At 44.7% G+C, this 17,296-nt stretch overlaps 1 protein-coding gene across 8 annotated transcripts in view; it reads right to left on the minus strand.

The window, feature by feature from the left end:
• Positions 1-17,296, minus strand: part of cbfa2t3 (CBFA2/RUNX1 partner transcriptional co-repressor 3) — a 37,406-nt gene that overhangs the window by 3,663 nt on the left and 16,447 nt on the right. For 3 of the 8 annotated variants that reach the window (XM_035652149.1, XM_035652157.1, XM_035652150.1), the window contains exons 2-10: positions 11,248-11,403; positions 8,735-8,976; positions 8,311-8,400; positions 7,414-7,595; positions 4,805-5,088; positions 4,180-4,265; positions 2,732-3,002; positions 2,202-2,270; positions 1,435-1,488 (exon numbers count right to left, since the gene is read on the minus strand). In XM_035652149.1, the coding sequence (XP_035508042.1) occupies positions 1,435-1,488; positions 2,202-2,270; positions 2,732-3,002; positions 4,180-4,265; positions 4,805-5,088; positions 7,414-7,595; positions 8,311-8,400; positions 8,735-8,976; positions 11,248-11,403 (1,434 nt within the window). Of the gene's footprint in view, positions 1-1,434; positions 1,489-2,201; positions 2,271-2,731; positions 3,003-4,179; positions 4,266-4,804; positions 5,089-7,413; positions 7,596-8,310; positions 8,401-8,734; positions 8,977-11,247; positions 11,404-11,529; positions 11,763-17,296 lie in introns of those variants that run through there. The other 5 variants (XM_035652153.1, XM_035652154.1, XM_035652158.1 and 2 more) reach the window with 4 other exon arrangements.

The following is a 17,296-nucleotide window of genomic DNA, read 5'->3' on the forward strand; positions in this document are numbered from 1 at the left end:
TTGTCATAAGAATAATTTTAATAGAAATTTTTACACCGAGTTTACAGTGGAAAGTGAATAATTTCCCCACCAGCGGGCATGCATATCTCAACTGCACCACCTTCTATGTAGATTTTATCATGGGGCCTTTTGTTCTTCCAGCACAAGCACAAACTGTATGAGTGAGGAGGCTGTGCTTTTACAACAGGCAGGTGTGTAGACTCCTTTCCAGATGGCAGTCTAAAATAGAAACTTCCCACAGTCCCTTCTCAGTAAGAGGCAGGAGTGATTACATTTTGCCATCTTTCATTATTGGCCTCACGGTGCACAACAAATGTACTGTGTATGATTCTTCGTAGGGATTTATACACCTGAGAAATAGGTTGCCATATATACACTATTTATTAATCAAATGCTAATGTGGTATGTCATGATCACACGATATGAATTCCTCTAAAATGACATTTTCTCCTGCCATCAAAGACAGCAACATTTTTAAAGATTAAATGATTTTTCTTCCTTCTGCTCCACCTCCTCCAGATGTAGACACACACACACACAAATGACATACATACAAGTGGCTCTCCAGGTGTGTTAGGCCAACCAAGTAGGAGGTGAGACTGATGCTGTTCTCTTCACTGCTCCCTATTTCCTGCAGTCAGTGTTTGTTTGAGAGGGAACTCATAAATAACTGTCACTTTTCCTCGCCACTCCACTCCAGTTGTTTCAAACTACTGTGCAAAAAGATAGGCAGCGGGGGGAGCCTTATTCCCACTATGCTGTGTATATGCACATGCCTGTGTGTGTATGTATGTTTGTGCGTGCATGTGTGCATGTCTGAGCTTGATTCCAATTCAAATATGCTAAAAAGTTAGTATTCTGTCAATCCTGTCAACATACAGTCACACTCAGACACACGTCTCAATGCTTCCCTCATCCCGTCTCTACCTTTATCCTTCATTTCATTTATACTCATTTTTTCTTTCTCTTATACCCCTCCTCCTCCTCTTTCTTCTCTCCCTTGCAAACACTATCTGCATTATCCCGGGCTTCTCAATTATCTGGCCTAATGCATGCACCACTAAGATTAGTTTGCAAATTTAATTAATTCTTATCAAGGAGACTGCATAGCAGATGCTGGGGCAATTAGCACTTAATGGAAAACACGGGGGCAGCAAAATTAACGTTTTAATTCCACAGGGATTTGGCAAGTCCCTGAGACGTGTTATTTCTGTCTGCTTTTTCACACTTCAGATCTTATTTTTCAAAAGCACTGCAGTCTCCCAACCTGAACCAGACCAGAGAATACGTGTCTGGTTTTAATTAAAAGAAAGAGGTGATGCAGCTACGCCAGGCAGACTACCTGGCTGCTGAGATAGGGGTGACGCACACTCACACACACACACAAACACACACACTACAAGTGAGATGTTGCGAGTGAGATATGTTACTCACCCTGCCTGTTTTGGAGGTGCTTTAGTGCTGGGGAGAGCGGGATGCTTGTAGTACCTGTATGAAAAACAACTGCAATTAAAAGAGCTTTTTCTGCTGGTGAAAATGCAGCACAGTATTTTGCCGTCAGCAGCAGCATCTTTCCTCTGCAGGGTATTGGAGTATGACTGCAACATAATAGTGCTGGGACTGGGGTGGAACCAGGGCTGAGCCAGATGACTCTTGGGATGGGCTCTATCTAACATGCAGTATACAAGAAGGCCCATGCAAATGTAACACTCCCACCTGCTTCCCTCTGGCTACAAACTGAGCCAAACATAAAAACCATGGTCAAGATTTTTTGTCTGTATTTTTTGTCTAAATGTCTGTATTTGATTCACTTTAGTAATAAGTTTGTGTACTGTGCAAGAGGCTAGAAAACAATCACTATAAAAACTTGAGTGTGTGTTTCTAAGGACAGTGGAGACCAGTTAATCTCCAACCTCTGCTGCGCTGCTGCGGCCTGCCTTGGGCCAGGTGACTGCATTTTCACTGCAGCTTTAACTGCAGTGGCCTTTCATAGTGGTGACAGATGGATGGCATTTAGCCCTAATGACACAGAAGGCCTCCAATCCTTTGCCCTGATGGACCTATGGCTGTAAGGCCTCTGTTCTGGTAGCCAGGGTGAGGGCCCTGAAGACTGATGATGGCGACTGTGTGTGTTTTGTTGCAAGTCTGTGTGAGGTCAATCATGAAGACAATAGAGAGAAAGGGGGGTGCTTGGCTCTTACCAGCTTTCCTCCAGATTTCTTCTGGCAGGTATCCTGAGGGAGGCCTGTGTAAGAAGTCTCTGTGGATCTCTGAAACACACAACCAGGCGCACACTCAGTCTCAATTACACACACATAGTGATAGAATGTTAATCTGACACACATCTCCTATAGTTGGCTATTCTATTTGCATTGGGACCAATACAAACTATGTGTGTGACAACATCAGTAAATAAACTGTCATCAACTTTTCAACCATTTCTGTAAAGAAAAAATATGGGAGTAAGAAGTGAATGCAAATGTTAATTATGAATGAGCATGCTGGCAGCATAAGGGTGCAATCAGTTGGTTAAAGATCCAGGATGATGCAGCTAGATTTGTATTGCCTCACAGTATGAGCAAAAATCTGTAAATTTGCCGAAAAATACGATAATCTAACTGACTTTTTGTGTCTTAATTGATATATTACAGCATTTTCAGCATTTCAAATAAGCCCTACCTTGCTGTGAGTGTTTTGCTTTGCCAAACATACCCTGTGTGTGTTTGTCTACCTGTCTGTCTGCCTGTCTGCCTTTCAGCAGCCGAGGAAGTTCCTATGGGCAGTGACTCGCTGCTGCTAGCTGTGTTGGAGGAGGAGTTGTGGTGAGGAGGAGGAGGAGGAAGGCAGTGCTGTCCGTTGCTCCCACCTTTTTTCATCTCCTCCACGTCGCTGTAGCGCCGAATCCAGTGATTCATCTCCTCCCGGTCGGCCTCCTGGCAGCGGCGCAGCACCGTCAGAGAGCGACGCGTCTTCTCTACCATGTCCATGATGCAGTTCAAGAGCTACAGTGAGACAGGATGGAGGATGAATTAATGTATTTCGTTAAAGTGATGAATGAAGAGGAGAAGAACAGTACACCATTTTGTTGAAGGTAAATCTTTTAACCTCCCAAATACATGCCCAGGTCCCCCCAAAACTATCAACCCGAAATTGATAAATCGAACTCCACATGCCATAGTAACAAAGCCCTGACAAAAGGGAATAGTTACTTTTGGAGCCACTGAGCTTTAAATGTACACAATATTTTAATCTGTCCCAAAACACATACCACCTAGCAGATGTGTGTGTTTCTGTCTCTGCCTGTCTGTCCATGGATTGTGTGCTCGTCAGTGAATTTCAATGTCTATGAGCATTGACGATAATTTAACAGCTGGGCTGCTGATGAAAAAGTTGAGCCAATTCCTTCCACCCTTCTGCTCCGTTCCCTGCCAGCTCAACAGATTTCCTCTCTTTTCTCTCCTTCACCCCCCACCGTTGTACTAACGTTCACTTTTTTCCATGCGTGCCCTGTGTTTCCAGGACCGGCCCGGTCTGCTAAATGGGTTTAGTATGTTTGACATTCAATCCATATCATTATTCCCATTCATCTTTCCTTCTCTCTCTTTCTGTCTCAGCTCCTTTCCTCTGCCCCTCCACTCCCTCCTCCCCTCTGAGTTAGCTATATTTATTTCAGTGAAGTGTTTCTAATTTGGCAGGAGTCCAGGCCTGGCCGGTTCTCTCCATGACTGCAGCTCTTGTCTCAGCTGCTCTCCCCAGCTGGAGCTGCTCTCTGCTGGGTCCAGAGCTCCATCTGGGGCCCTGTTTCTGTGTGTGTGAGTGTGTGTGGTGCTGTGTGGTGTGTGTGTGTGTGTGTGTGTGTGTGTCATGTGTGTGTGTATGTGTTTGTAGAGTACGTGATTTTGTATACATAGAGTTGGGTGCCAGAAAGCCAGATAGGTGTCTGTCTGTGGTTAATTCACCAAACTGACACAGACCTCCTAAGGTCAGCTGTCCATCACCTGTTAACTCAGATGGGACGGAGGCTGTTTTGTCTGTCAACAGTTCCTGTCCCTGTTATCTGCATACCATCTTTAACACTAAAATTAGCTTGAATCACCTGCTGACCTTTTTTTTCTCCACTGCTTTATGATGTTTATGAAACAAACAAACACAAAACATGGCTATCATGCAGATGCGTACATTATCAAGGTGCTTCCATTCCTCTGCCCACTCTCGATCTGTAAGACGGTGGTCAATCACCTCCTCTTGGCGGGCTCCATGCACTGCTAAAAGACAAACACAAGGGTCTCTGTCAGATTCAGAACACAAACGGTATACAATATTTCTGATTCCAAGCAGCAAAATACTCCAGGGTTAACCATCTTTGAACAAAAACTGGGTGTTTGACAATGGGACACTGGTGAATTTCTAACCTTGAACCCAGTGCTGTACTGTGAGTAACTTATTGGCACATCAAACACTCAATCAATCAAATAAAACTTCTCAGGTCATCTGGTGGCTTTTTTTGCCTATGCTATTGCCTCATGTCAGCGAGACAGTTTGGCTAAGAATTCATCTCTTTCCTTTTGGGAAAGCAGAAGGAAGGCATATATGGTTGCCACAGTTGTAGCACATAGGCATGTATGGCTGTGGTCTTTATATAGACGCACTGCCACAAGGATTATCACACTGGACAGACAACTGGCCTTTGTTGTCTACATACACCCCACTTTCATATGCACAGGCCCAGGGTCTTGACCACTGAACTGAGGACTGTAGAGCAATAGATTTAGCTGATCCTGTAAATGCTTTGCAGCTGTTCTACCTGTCGGCCTGTGCCTGTCTCGGGCGTCACGGTGTTCATTATGTCTGTAAGCGTCCCTGTATTGGTGTGCCAGGGCCATGTCTTCTAGCCGGTAGTGCTGGGGTCCCATTTGGGGGTTGGGTGGGTGGGATAGTCCATTTGGAGGGTGTGTGGGCAGGCCATTGGGAGGCGGGTGAGCAGGAAGACCCGTGCTGGGGCTGAATCGTTGGCTGGGGCTGATGGTGCAGGGCCTCTTAGCCAGGTGCTCTGGGTGCAACCCATCTCTCTCTGAACTGTCTTTGGTCCTGTAGAGGAGGACATGGGAGTGGGTTAAAACATGATTTAATGTTAAAAAGAGAAAAAGAACCGAAATGAAAGCCAGGCAGTAGATAATGTCAGCACCCCACAGTACAGTATGAAAAAGTAGACCCAAAGACATGTTGGACACCAACTGCTGGCCTGCAGCGTTTTTCCAGCAGTGGTAAGTGTGGGATGTGTGGAAAATTATGATCTACAACAAAACAGATCTTTGTTGTACAGTTCAGTGTTTATTCCCCAATATGCCATGCACAGCCAGACTACATCTCATAAGCTCTGTATCCACTACCACATTTACCATTATTCTACAAATGTCCACCCAAGAATCGATTCAGCTGCTTCATATAAAAGCTGGACTGAAAAGTGACTAACCCCATTTACAAAAATATCTGCAACTGCATGGCTCATTTGTCATCTCAGCTTTACTCAGAAATTGATTTTTGACACCATGTTAATGTCAGAAGGAGGAGAATTAACTTTGTATGGCCTACTTCATTTTTCTCCAGCTAGTCCATTTATGGCCTCGCCAGACCACAATGAGTAATGTGAAAACTGTGGGATTTGCCAGGCTAAATATGCAATGCCAACGTATTACTTCATAGCTCAGAAAAAAAACATGTCCAGGCAAGCACCAGAATGCCCTTAAAATCTAATCAAGGGGCAAAAAGTATACTGTACAAACATAACAAACAAATAGATAGACATGATTCTTCTTCTGATGTCTGATGTAACTCATCAGCACAACTTAGAAATGTGAGATAGCAGCTGTGCTCTAATTCTAAACAAATGAAGGCAAAAGAGTCTTTAATGGGTCTCTAAATGCAAAAGGAGCCTTGTAACTTTGGAGTGTCTGAGTGAACAGATGAGAAATCACAGTGTGTATTGTGTGCAGTGTGTATTGTGGACTATACCTGTTTGAGGAGGCTCTAGCAAGGAACACAAACTTGTTTCTTTTAAAGTTCAACTCCCACATGGTGTATGCAAACATACACACATGTGTATTCCTACTAAAAGCTGCTTGTTGTTCAGTTACAGTGCAGCAGTGGTCCTCAAAAGCTCTTGCACAGCTGTACGCCATATGTACCAAACAAAGCCAAGTCTAACTGTACACCCTGCATCTCAAGCTCTTTATCTGAATATCCCTCAGCCTACTCTTAGATTGCAAGTATTTCTCCCCTTTCCCTCCCACCCTGCTCTCAGGCTTAAGGGGCAATATGGCTGAATACTGTGTGTTTGGCAGATGTTTAGTGACACTCATTTGCGTACTTCAAGTGAATGTGTGTGTGTTTATGTGTGTGTGAGAGGTTGGGTTTTCAAGCCATCTGGACAGTTTAAATGGGAGTGTTTATATTAATCTGTTTAGCTGGATGGCATTCGGATGGAAATCACTCTTTATCATCCTGGGGATCAAAGGCGAATAAATGCGCCGCTGCCCCATGTAGATGATGTGTGTTTATGTATGTGTGTGCTCATACTTATCCATGTGTATATTTGTGCATGTCGGCTATACTCGTACACATCCCTTGCTCTAGTATCTGACAAATCAGAGGAACAGCTGGCTCGACGTAGGCCTTGCCCCAGGCCTGAACCTGCCTCCACCTCCTCCACTGAGCCCCGCCTGCTGTGTATAAGCCACAGGTTGGGAGGCGGAGGTGTGCGGATTACAGTGGGATTGCACGCTCCAACCCCTAGTCCCGCCACCACCCACCTCCCCACACCCCGCTCAGGATGTGCTCAGTGTTACGGTCAGCACATTACCATCTGGACACATCCCTGACATATGGACAGCTGCCGGGAGCCTGCAGGTCAGGCAGTTGGAGAGAGTGAGAGAGAGAGAGAGCGAGTGAAAAAGTGATCATAAAAGAAGGACACTGCCAGTACGAGACGAAGGCATATAGGGGAAGAAAAGAAAATGTCAGTTAATTCTCTCTTGTGTCATCTTCTTAGCTGGGTGAATAAAGCAGAGTGCTGGGGCGAAATGTGGGACAATTGCTAACCAGCTCACTGTTGGTCTTTGGGTTGTGCTGAGGACATCTACTGTACTTCACCCCCTCTTCTCTTCTCAAACACTCTCTTTCTTTCCCTAATATGCATTCATCTCACCCCTCCCTCCCAGACAGCTGGCAGAGCCGCCCTGGCATCGTGGCTGTCCAGGCTTCCGCCTCCCGCACAGAGGATTTATAGACTCCCCTTGTCGCTTAGCTTTCTGAAATACCCTGAAATAATTCATATATTACACTGGCTGTGTGAGAGTCTGCCAATGTATGTGCACCTCTATAGTCTGTGAGTATGTGTTAATCGGGAGATTCTACCTGTCAGGAGTCCTTCTCTTGCCGTGCTCATTCATCTCCAGCATGATCTCAGAGGAGTCGAGGGGCGAACTGGCATTTGCGTCCAGGAGAAGCTGCTCATGTTGGGCGAGATACTGAGCTGGAGTCTGCTTGGCCAACCTGGCACAGTGGAGCAACTCTCTCTGCAGCAGGGGCAGGTTTGCCTTCAGTGGTGAAAACAAGGAAGAGAGACATCTCTGGATTAGGAAAGAAATAAGTTGTTGTAGGAAGGATATAGATTTATTGAACTGATGTTAAAGTGGAGAAGTGTTACGTGGACAAGAAGTGAACTAGAAACTCATGGTGGAACAATTAGATAGATGGGGTGAGAGTGAAATAATGCAAGATTAGGGTGAGAAAAAAAGAAAGTGATAGATGAAGAGACAGGATGAGATAAGACAGGTCCCTTGACACCTTCCTCTGCCATGTGTCTCTCTCTCTCCGGGGTATGTATACTGTGTGTGTGGGTGTGTGTGTCTGGGTGTGTGTCAGTGCTGTCAAATAGCTCTCTCAGACCTGTCTGGTTGATATAACGCAGCCATTGCTGCAATGTCCCAGATGTGGAGGATCATCGCACACCAGGAGGTCTGACACACTCACACACACCACTTTTAACGGACACTCACAAGCACATCCCACTATTTTTTACCTAGTACTACAAGTACAGTGCACACCCATAGGTTTTCCAATCAAAACAAGGTTTCCTTCCCTGCATCTCTGTGAACCTGTTTTGAGGCAGAAAAGGTGCAATATCTGCCCACACACAAACACACAGTCCTGAATACTGGCCATATAGACAGCTGTAGAAAGCTCTGAGCTTGTCAGCTGAAGACATCAGGCTTGATTTAGCTCACATCAAATCTGTGCACAAGGATTTACCTTCAGGAACGGAATGACGAATGGCCTCAGAGGGAAGTTGGTGGCCTCATGAAGTTTGGAGTGAAACTCTTCAATGGTGAGAGTGGAGTTCTGCCCAAGAGAGTGGAGTTAGACAAAAAGTGGACACAAGAGTCAATTATAAACAAACTTTTATAACACTCTTTTACAGAGCCACCAAAGTCATGTAAGATAACTTTTTTTTGGATAATATGTTGTAGCCATAAGTTATTATGTGTTCTGCACAACAGAAAAAATATAAGCATTTGAGACTGTATGTGAAATACTCTAAAATGCATTAATTAACTGTATGCTATCATCAAATAATAAGTAGATACAAAATAAAGAGAAACTGCTGAATGAATGGATGGATGCACTGTAGTGTGGTTGGAAATAGAAATTCCACTTGAATACAATCAGAACTTACCACCAGCCCCAGCACAAGGCTGCGCACTCTCTCTCCAATCTCAGGCGATATGTCGTTGCCAAACTGCTGCAGCGTGGTCAGAAAGCGCTTCAACTTGCAGAGTTGTCGGGCACCGCAAGCTGGCGGGAGCTGCTGGTTGGAAAGCGAGGCCGTCGAGGACATGGCTGGCCCATTACTGAAGCCGTTGGGAGTGGATGGAGCACCGTTCAGTGATGTAGGAGAGTGGCTGCTCCCATTTAGCACTGCAGATAAACAGACAGAAGGAAAAGACAATGTGAATTGGGTCAGTAGTTTTGGAGGGGCCTGGGGGGCATCTGACAGATCTGGGGGCGTGATGAGGGCAGACGCAATTATATCCTGCTGATAGAGGAGTGTGTGGTTAAGATTTAACATGAGTAAATCAACCAATCAATTTGACATCATTCCTATAGTACATGATGAACAAAACGACTTCAGCAGTGCAATTTTCTGCCACTTTCACTGTGCTGTGAGCGTGTGTTTGTGTGTAACTTCAGCTGTCTAACAAGTGCTACCATTTGACCCCCCCCCCTCCATTGCCCCCTATATCACTCTATTCCACCCTGCTACTCACCCTACCCCCCTCACTCACTAGGACACAACTATAAGAGGAACTTGTTAAAGAGGTGCCAAAAATAGTCCTGTGGCCTGTGTTACTTTTATTCCAATAGCAGGTGTGTAGCTAAATCTGGCCCTACACATGTCCACCAGCTGAAAGTAGATTTGCAGCTTTAAGGTTCAGAATAGACGCAGCATTCATACACATATATAATCACTCACATACTCTCTGTAATGCAGGCACAAACAAATTCACAAATAAGCTGGAGCTCACATCACACACATACAAACACACACACACGTTTGACCTTTCCCCTGTTTTCATTTCGGAGCCAGATGACATCGTCAGTCTGATATGATTTCCCTGAAAACAAATCAAGTTATTTTATGTAAGACTCCTTTTCCGTTTCCTGTTTCTTATTAGTGTGTCATATTTTCTATATAAATTTATGTGCATTATATGTGTGTTTAAATAACTAATGATGACCAAATTTCATATTTTCTATCAGATTAAACATATGGTGATCTTTGTATGTGCCTGTAATAAAATAAGTGTATTTCATTAGAGCAGCATATGCAAGCACTTACACTGAGCACTTCATCCAAACTATAATCTTACTGCCACTGCAGCAACTTAATCTTTTCAAAATGTATTTACAGCACTCTGCACTGAGCCACTGTGGATGTTGTGCTCATACTTGAAAACAAGACTATTAACAGTTTAGTTGTTATTATTATATAATACCATATTATTTTATATAATATTTTAGTTCCTGTGGTTCCTCTCAGGCATGCTTGTTGCTTGGTTGAGGGGCCTGAACACATATGGACTGACCCATGTGATCCCTACAGGCAGCACTTGTGTTCTGGTTTTAGAGAGAGGGAGAGGTGCAAGGAGAGAGCTACACTGCTGACCGTCCGCCACAACAGGTGAAACAACATGGCCTGTCATTGCTATATAGGGAAGAAAATAGTCTACACACCGCATCGCCACCCTGGCCACTGCCGCCCAACCAGCTGGTAAACAACACAGACACACATGCACAGCCAATGCCACAGCCGTACTTGCACATACGCTCAAAGACACTTGTCCCACTAGCAAGGGCATTCTGCACACCAAAAGAAACACACAGTGACACACCTGACACACAAGTGACTTTAACACTTGTTCAACAGAACAAGGAAGACACACATATTTGGAATTTCTCTCCTTTTTCACAACAGATAAAATGTTCATGACAGCTGGCCTAAGAGGGACGAATGATTGTGTAGTCCACGGTAGATGGCTTCCGAGGTACTGCAGAATTTTGCTAATTTGTATACAGATTGACAAGTGAATCATTTTATTTTAGCATGTAGCAGGTCTTAACAACATGTCGAAACATAGCCAGTGAAATACTGTCATAACAAGAGTTATGCAACAAGCTCTCTGACTGGAATCAAACTGTAAACATTGTGATCCTAGCATATGATATGCATCCTAACCTCTAGGCTACAGTTTACCCCCATTTAGTACAGCTTAAATCTGGATCCCAAAATGGCATTTGACCTACAAATGACTAAATCTATGCTTACATACGTATGCCAGCTCTGTAGGGAAGCATTATTTGCAGTGATGCTCACGTAACTATGGCTATCTTCTTATTGGGAAATCAAGGGTTAGAGCTGTTCCAGCGATGGGTTGCTGGTTCAGCAGATCACTGCTTTTCTCACACCTGCCTAGTTAACTGACTCTTCAGCACAAAAATACCATCTTCAAGTAAAACTAAAAACATGGTCTCATAGCATGAAAGCTAAACAACTGTGGGTCATGTACAGCTAGTCGTTTATGATCAAGATATTGGACTATAGATGATGCTAATAGTAAATGCATGTTTACTGTTGACTTAAGGTGTCATTAATCTTACAAAGTAGTCAAAAAGAGAATTGGTCCTTACTTGATTTACTGGTAGTAGGGGTGAATGAAGCATTGCGATTGGTTGCTTGGCTGACAGCCGGGGGTGGAGGAGGCATGGTGGGTGGGGTGGACCTGGGCTGGGTTTTCACATCCGCAGGTGAATCTGGCATTGTTCCAACCTTCTGCACTCTGCTACCTGTGATATGAAAAGATAAAAAGAAAGAGAGAGAGAGATAGAGAGTCATCAAGATGGAGCTCCTGCATGAAAAAAAACATCATACTTTCAAAGTGGAGACAGCTGGTTAGGGAGGAGAGTACTGACATTTTCACCTGAATACCATCGATTGTTTCCTTAAACCAAAAGCCCCATAAAAAGAACCAAAACAAATCAATGCAGGGAGTGGAAATGAATCCAAACTTGTATTGTGTCTCTCTTGTTGGAGATTCATGGGCCTGGGAGACATACAGTAACACCTGCTCACTCGCTCAGCTGCTGCTGACTGAGAGCCCCCCCCCTTCTCTTCCCTCTCTCTCTCTCTCGCTCCTTCACGCACACACACTCCATGTAGCTCTGACATCCCAATCAGTGCCCCTCCACTGTAACCTCCAACCCCAAAACACACACACACACACACATGTTCACTTGCACACACACCCCTCACTACTCCCCGCCTGTCCCCTCTCGTCCGCTAGTTCAGACAGCCGGCTTGACAGCCAGTGACAAGTGCAGCTGGATCTGCTGCTGTCTATCACTGTGGACTAGCTTTCAGCAGAGCTCCGTCCTGCTACCAGGAGCTTCACTGTCCTCTGCCAGACACCCTGCCAGGACCAAACAAGGCAAGGCCAGCCTGTGTAGCGTAAAGGGAATGGATGGTACAGCAAGGGACATGAGAAGAAAACATGACACGGGGTGGATGCTCCACGGCCACAAGCATGTGTGAGGACTGTTGCCTTACATTTTGTATTTGTGGCCTTAGGCAGTCTATACATACAGCATGTTTTCCGCAAAAACATTGTCATGTACCCAACTGTAACTAAGTCAGACTATATATATACACTATATTCTGGAAATAAGCAGCAGGTCTATTATTCCATGAGCTAAGAGTGTTGACTGTCTTTCTGTCTATGTGTCCGTCTGTCGGTGCAGCTGCTGGAACCAGATCTTTCTGCAATGTAAACTTGAGCTGAGAGGTGTGATGACTTTTGCAGCCTGTGAAAAGATAGCTTTAGAGTATGTGTAGATGTGTGTAACTGCCAGAGAGCACAGTAAATGTGCACTGTGCAATGAAAAACAATGGAATCAATATGCAGCCAGGTTTATAAATTAGTACAGAAATGTGTATGTGTGTATTTCTGCACAAGTACTATACACCACTATTAAGTGTAGTAAACATATGCATTCATAATGAAAGAGTAAGGAGAGAGGGGCCTTTTCTATGCTCTAGCAAAGCAGATGTAAATCACATTGTAGACTTTATGTGGCATTCATTGATTCTCAATAACTCTCTTCTCTCTGTTTTTCTTTTTCTCACTTTCCTCTGTCTCTTAATGCATTACAGGAGAAAGGGAGAAATAAATTAACTCTGCCTGTTCTCTCAAATAAGGAATGCAAACAAAAAAACAATCAAAAACCTCATTTCACATCCTCATATACACAGAGTAGAGGTCACTGAGTGGACCTGTCATGACACAGGACAGGGTAAGGGGTTATTAGTTGTCAGTGATTACGCCTTGTTGTACTACTAAAAATAACAATAATACCACCACCACTCCTGAAACCAAATAGCCAAATACCTTTATTAGATCTAAACACTATTCTGAACTGTATTGCAGTCATCAGACTAACATATTAAATCAATTTCAAATAATTTGTCTTTCATTTCACTCCTTATGAGCCAACTATAAATGCGATGTTTTCCTCAACAAAACTCCTGCCTCAGTTGGCCTCAGTCCGTGGCGTAAGCCTATTTTTGAGAGCTCATGTAGATGTGTTCAACAGCTGGTGTCTGTATTTAAAGAGTGCCACTCTGGAGTGTGCTGCACGAGGGCCATTGACACAGTGATCCTCAAGAACACGAGGGGCACTCCACTGTTTGCCCCACGCCAGACGCTCTGTACATAAACACACAAGGCTGTAGATCGAGGCAGACAGGGATGGCTGGTATAAATAGATGCAGCCATTCTCTTCTGAAGAATCTTAAACACACAAACAAGCTCTACGTGCTGCTGAATTTGTGGGCTGGTTTCTGCAGAGAGGCAGCCATATGTTTCGGTAAACCTCCTCTCTGATCAAATTTTGTGTGCCACTGTAGGACTCCCATATAGTATACATCCTAACAAAAAATCCTAACATGTATTGTACTGTTATAACCAATCGTACTAGTACTGTTCTAGACAGTAGTTCAGGAGGAGGGTGATGTAAAATCGAAATGCTTTCATGACTTTCTCTGTTTACAATGCAGCTATTTTTGTCACTTCCTCGGGAGGAGAGGAGAGGAGAGGAGAGGAGAGGATGATAAGGGGACTGTCCTGTCTGTGTGTCTGCTACCACCGTGGGATTATAGACAGCTGTTTAATCTGACCAGCTACAGGGACAGGGCACACACATACACACCACACTCTGGATTCCACTTTTAATACATTAGGAAGTCTGCTAGGTCTGCCACCCCATCTGTGACCATTTGTGCTCCCATTGTGCTTTGTGCTGAAGGACAAAACACTCAAACCAAGAGACACAGAAAGAGAGAGACTGGTATACCAGGTAAAACAGACCACTGTGGTTAAGGTCCAGCTCTGGACCATGCTCCTGTCTGCATAGCTGCTCCTATCCCCCCACCCTTTTTATCTGACTCTATGAGAGGAGCCACTTTGTGATCAATATGGCTGAGAATAGATCTGCTCAGGATGCAGATACGTTGCTGTTTGTCCCAAACACTCACTACTAAATATCATGCCGAAAACAAAACGATACAATGCAATCATTACCTACCTCTCTGCTGCTGTCTTCGTCTGTCTCTGTTTCTCCAACACTCTGAACAGCTGTATGTCTGCACATTTGACGTAATTGGGGCTAAAAGATTGCTCACCAAAGAAACAGTCTGCAGTTGGAGTTCTAAAAATGTTCTCTGTCTTCTACTCTCCCCTTGTGCCATGATGAAACAAGATGAAAACAATTCACAGTGAGGCACACAAAACCACAGATCAAGTACTGTACAACTGCGCACACACACAGAGAGAGTGCACAGTGGTTTGTCTAACTTTCTAAAGCCATTTTGGGGTCTCATTATAGATTTAAGGACATATGCCTTCACTAAAGTCCTTAAAAACAAACACGCATACTCATACACAATAAATACTATCATGTAATGACAAGCCATTAGACTGCCATTCAGATGCATATTGGTCTTATTTTACATTGGCATACATCAGTGGTTTGAATGTATGCATTATCTGTGTTTGTATGTGCGTGCATGTGTGTTCGTGCTTCCACTGGAAATACAGCTGCAACTTATTAGCTTTAGCTAACCACTGCAGAACAGTCCCCTTAAATCCCCCCTGTCTATTCAATCTCTTGTACTCCACAGAGACTCTCGTCAGTGACCACATAGCCTTAAAACTCTCTCTCTGTCTCTCGCTTCTTACATCCCTCCCTCCCTCGCTCCCTCCCTCCCACTGTAATTCCCCCAGTCTCCAGGAATGCTGTTGTTTTTAATTTCTCCCAGCTGCTCTGGCTGGCTGCCCGGCCGCCTGCCTTCCCACATCTGTTCCCTATCAGGCCGCTGAGGAGTCCACACAAACAGAGCCTGAGCCCCTGGCCCCCATCCTCCCACCAGGCTTTCATATCAAAACATGGGGATTTTAGCCCTGTGCCCTGGACCTTAGACTTCGGGGTAGCACCAACAGCATCTTTCTACTTTCATACTACCAGCCCAAATGCCATTCAAAAGAAAAAGACTGCTGGCATCAGTAGCAAAAGACCAATATGTCATCTTCCTGTGACATAGAGCAAACTAAATACAGTGCATATGTTCTTTCTTTGTGTCTGATGTACCTTGTTATCAGTGTGAAGTCTGAACTGTGTCACAGGTAAAATTGGAGTGTGTGTGTGTATATTTGTGTGTCAGCACACAGGCTGCTGCTGCAGACAGATCCCAGACTCCACTTCATCTTGAGCTGATTTAGAGTTCGGAGGCTTTAAAGCCCTCACTAATGACAGGGTGGGAGACAGGCAGTGCGTGCACAAACAGACACACACACACACACACACATAGATAGGCAGATGTATGCACACATGCTCACAAGTTTTTGGATGCATATGCTCATGCTGCGGACACAAACACATATTTTCCCCCTATGTTACTTGAGAATCCCTGTGATAGTACACATGCAGTGCCGGCTGAGCAAACATGTTGAACAAAAAAACAAACGGGGGGGGGGGTTGGGGGGGGGGGGTTCTCCTTAATAAGTGTAGACAAAAGCCCTCCTGTCTTTGATCAGATTACCATGAGCAAATCAATGACATGTCACCGTTTTCTTTCCCCAGACATTTTCTTTAAAACTGGTAAACTGGCAAGACAAACAAGGATAAGTTGAGGACAGACAGAGAGTGAGAAAGGATGGAAGACAATTTATCTAGGTCCAGAGGTGCTAAGGGTAGAGGAGTTGTACTTCTGTCTCTCTGAGCTGCAGGGATCCTGTCATACAGTGCTTATAACTGTGAAAGCTGTTATTGATGTAATTGTATTGAAGTTCTAGCGACCATCTGTTCTCCTTTGGGAGGGCCTGGCTCCTCTCGTCGGCAGTGAAGTGGTTATGTGCAGCATATCACTGCTGCCGACGTGCTTGCAGAGAAAAAACTTCCTTTTCAGATTTTCCCAACGGCTGCTAATAAAATCCAGATGCTAGACTGGAGCTGTTTCTGCCTTGCTCCCTCACTGCTCCCTCCTCCTTCTCTCCTCCCTCTCCATCTTCTGTCTGTCTACATCTCTTCTCTTAGTGCCCCCCCCCCTCCCCTCCTCCCCCTCCTCTTTCTTCCCTGTCCTTCTACATTGCTAATCATTTATTATTCTCTTTTCATCTACCTCTCCTCGTTTTGCTCCCTTCCTCTTCCCCCCGCGATCCATCCATCCTCGCCTCCTTCTTTCTCTCCAGCCACTAACCCAGAGCCATTCCTAAATAAAGGAAAGTATTTGTGACATTCGGCCGAGGCGGCTGTGCCAAGAACAACTCCCTGGCTAGCCAGACACATCTGGAGTGTGTTAGGACTGCACTGGGCACCGGTACCAACACAAGCTATCCCACCACATGTACACACAGAAAATGGTCACAAATTCTGGACCATAGGAATCATATACGAACTAGACTGCATACATTTTCACAATGCCTAGCTTGTTGTTTTCATCTTACATTGAAAACTGCAATTCTTGTTGCTCACCAGACAGCCCGGGAGCTGTATGCACAAATTCTCTGTTGCTTGTTTCTGTGTTGAATACACTTCCTCAGCAGCACTAAAGGAATATGGAGTTCATGCAAAAGTACACGAGTACTTGCCTGCACTCTGTGTATGCATGTGAACTACATTGGAGTGCATGTATGTGTATGTGCTTCTGCTTGTGTCTGAATCTGTGTGTGTGTGTGTTTGTGTGTGGCTCTAGGGTCTCTGTGTGAGAGGAGTTGAACACCTGAACATCAATAACTGTCATGTGGGCCACCTGGGACCCCACAGCCAGCTTGCACCATGGGCACACAGCCATCACCAGCACAGCTGCCACAGAGAGAAAGTGGGGAGGGAGATACGGGGGAGGAAGTAGGAGGCAAGAAAAAGACACACACACAGCCGTGCTATATGAGGAGGTGAATATGCATCTGGGAATGGGTCAGAGAGACAGAAAGGAAGACAGACACGAGCTTGGAGAAGGATTTACATGTAGCCCCTTGCTCTGCATGATAACTCTCCTTTGTTCCCCATCTTCTTTTACTCGTCCTGTCAGCCGTGTGCCTAATTTTGCCAGCTGAGAGCTCAGCCTCAGGCTGCCACGTTTCAACATCATATCAGACTTTCTTTCGTCATTCCTCTTTCAGATAAACTC

The sequence above is a fragment of the Morone saxatilis genome, unplaced genomic scaffold (assembly GCF_004916995.1).
Source record: "Morone saxatilis isolate NCDOM2014 unplaced genomic scaffold, NCSU_SB_2.0 Contig11, whole genome shotgun sequence".
Classification (NCBI taxonomy): Eukaryota; Metazoa; Chordata; class Actinopteri; family Moronidae; genus Morone; species Morone saxatilis.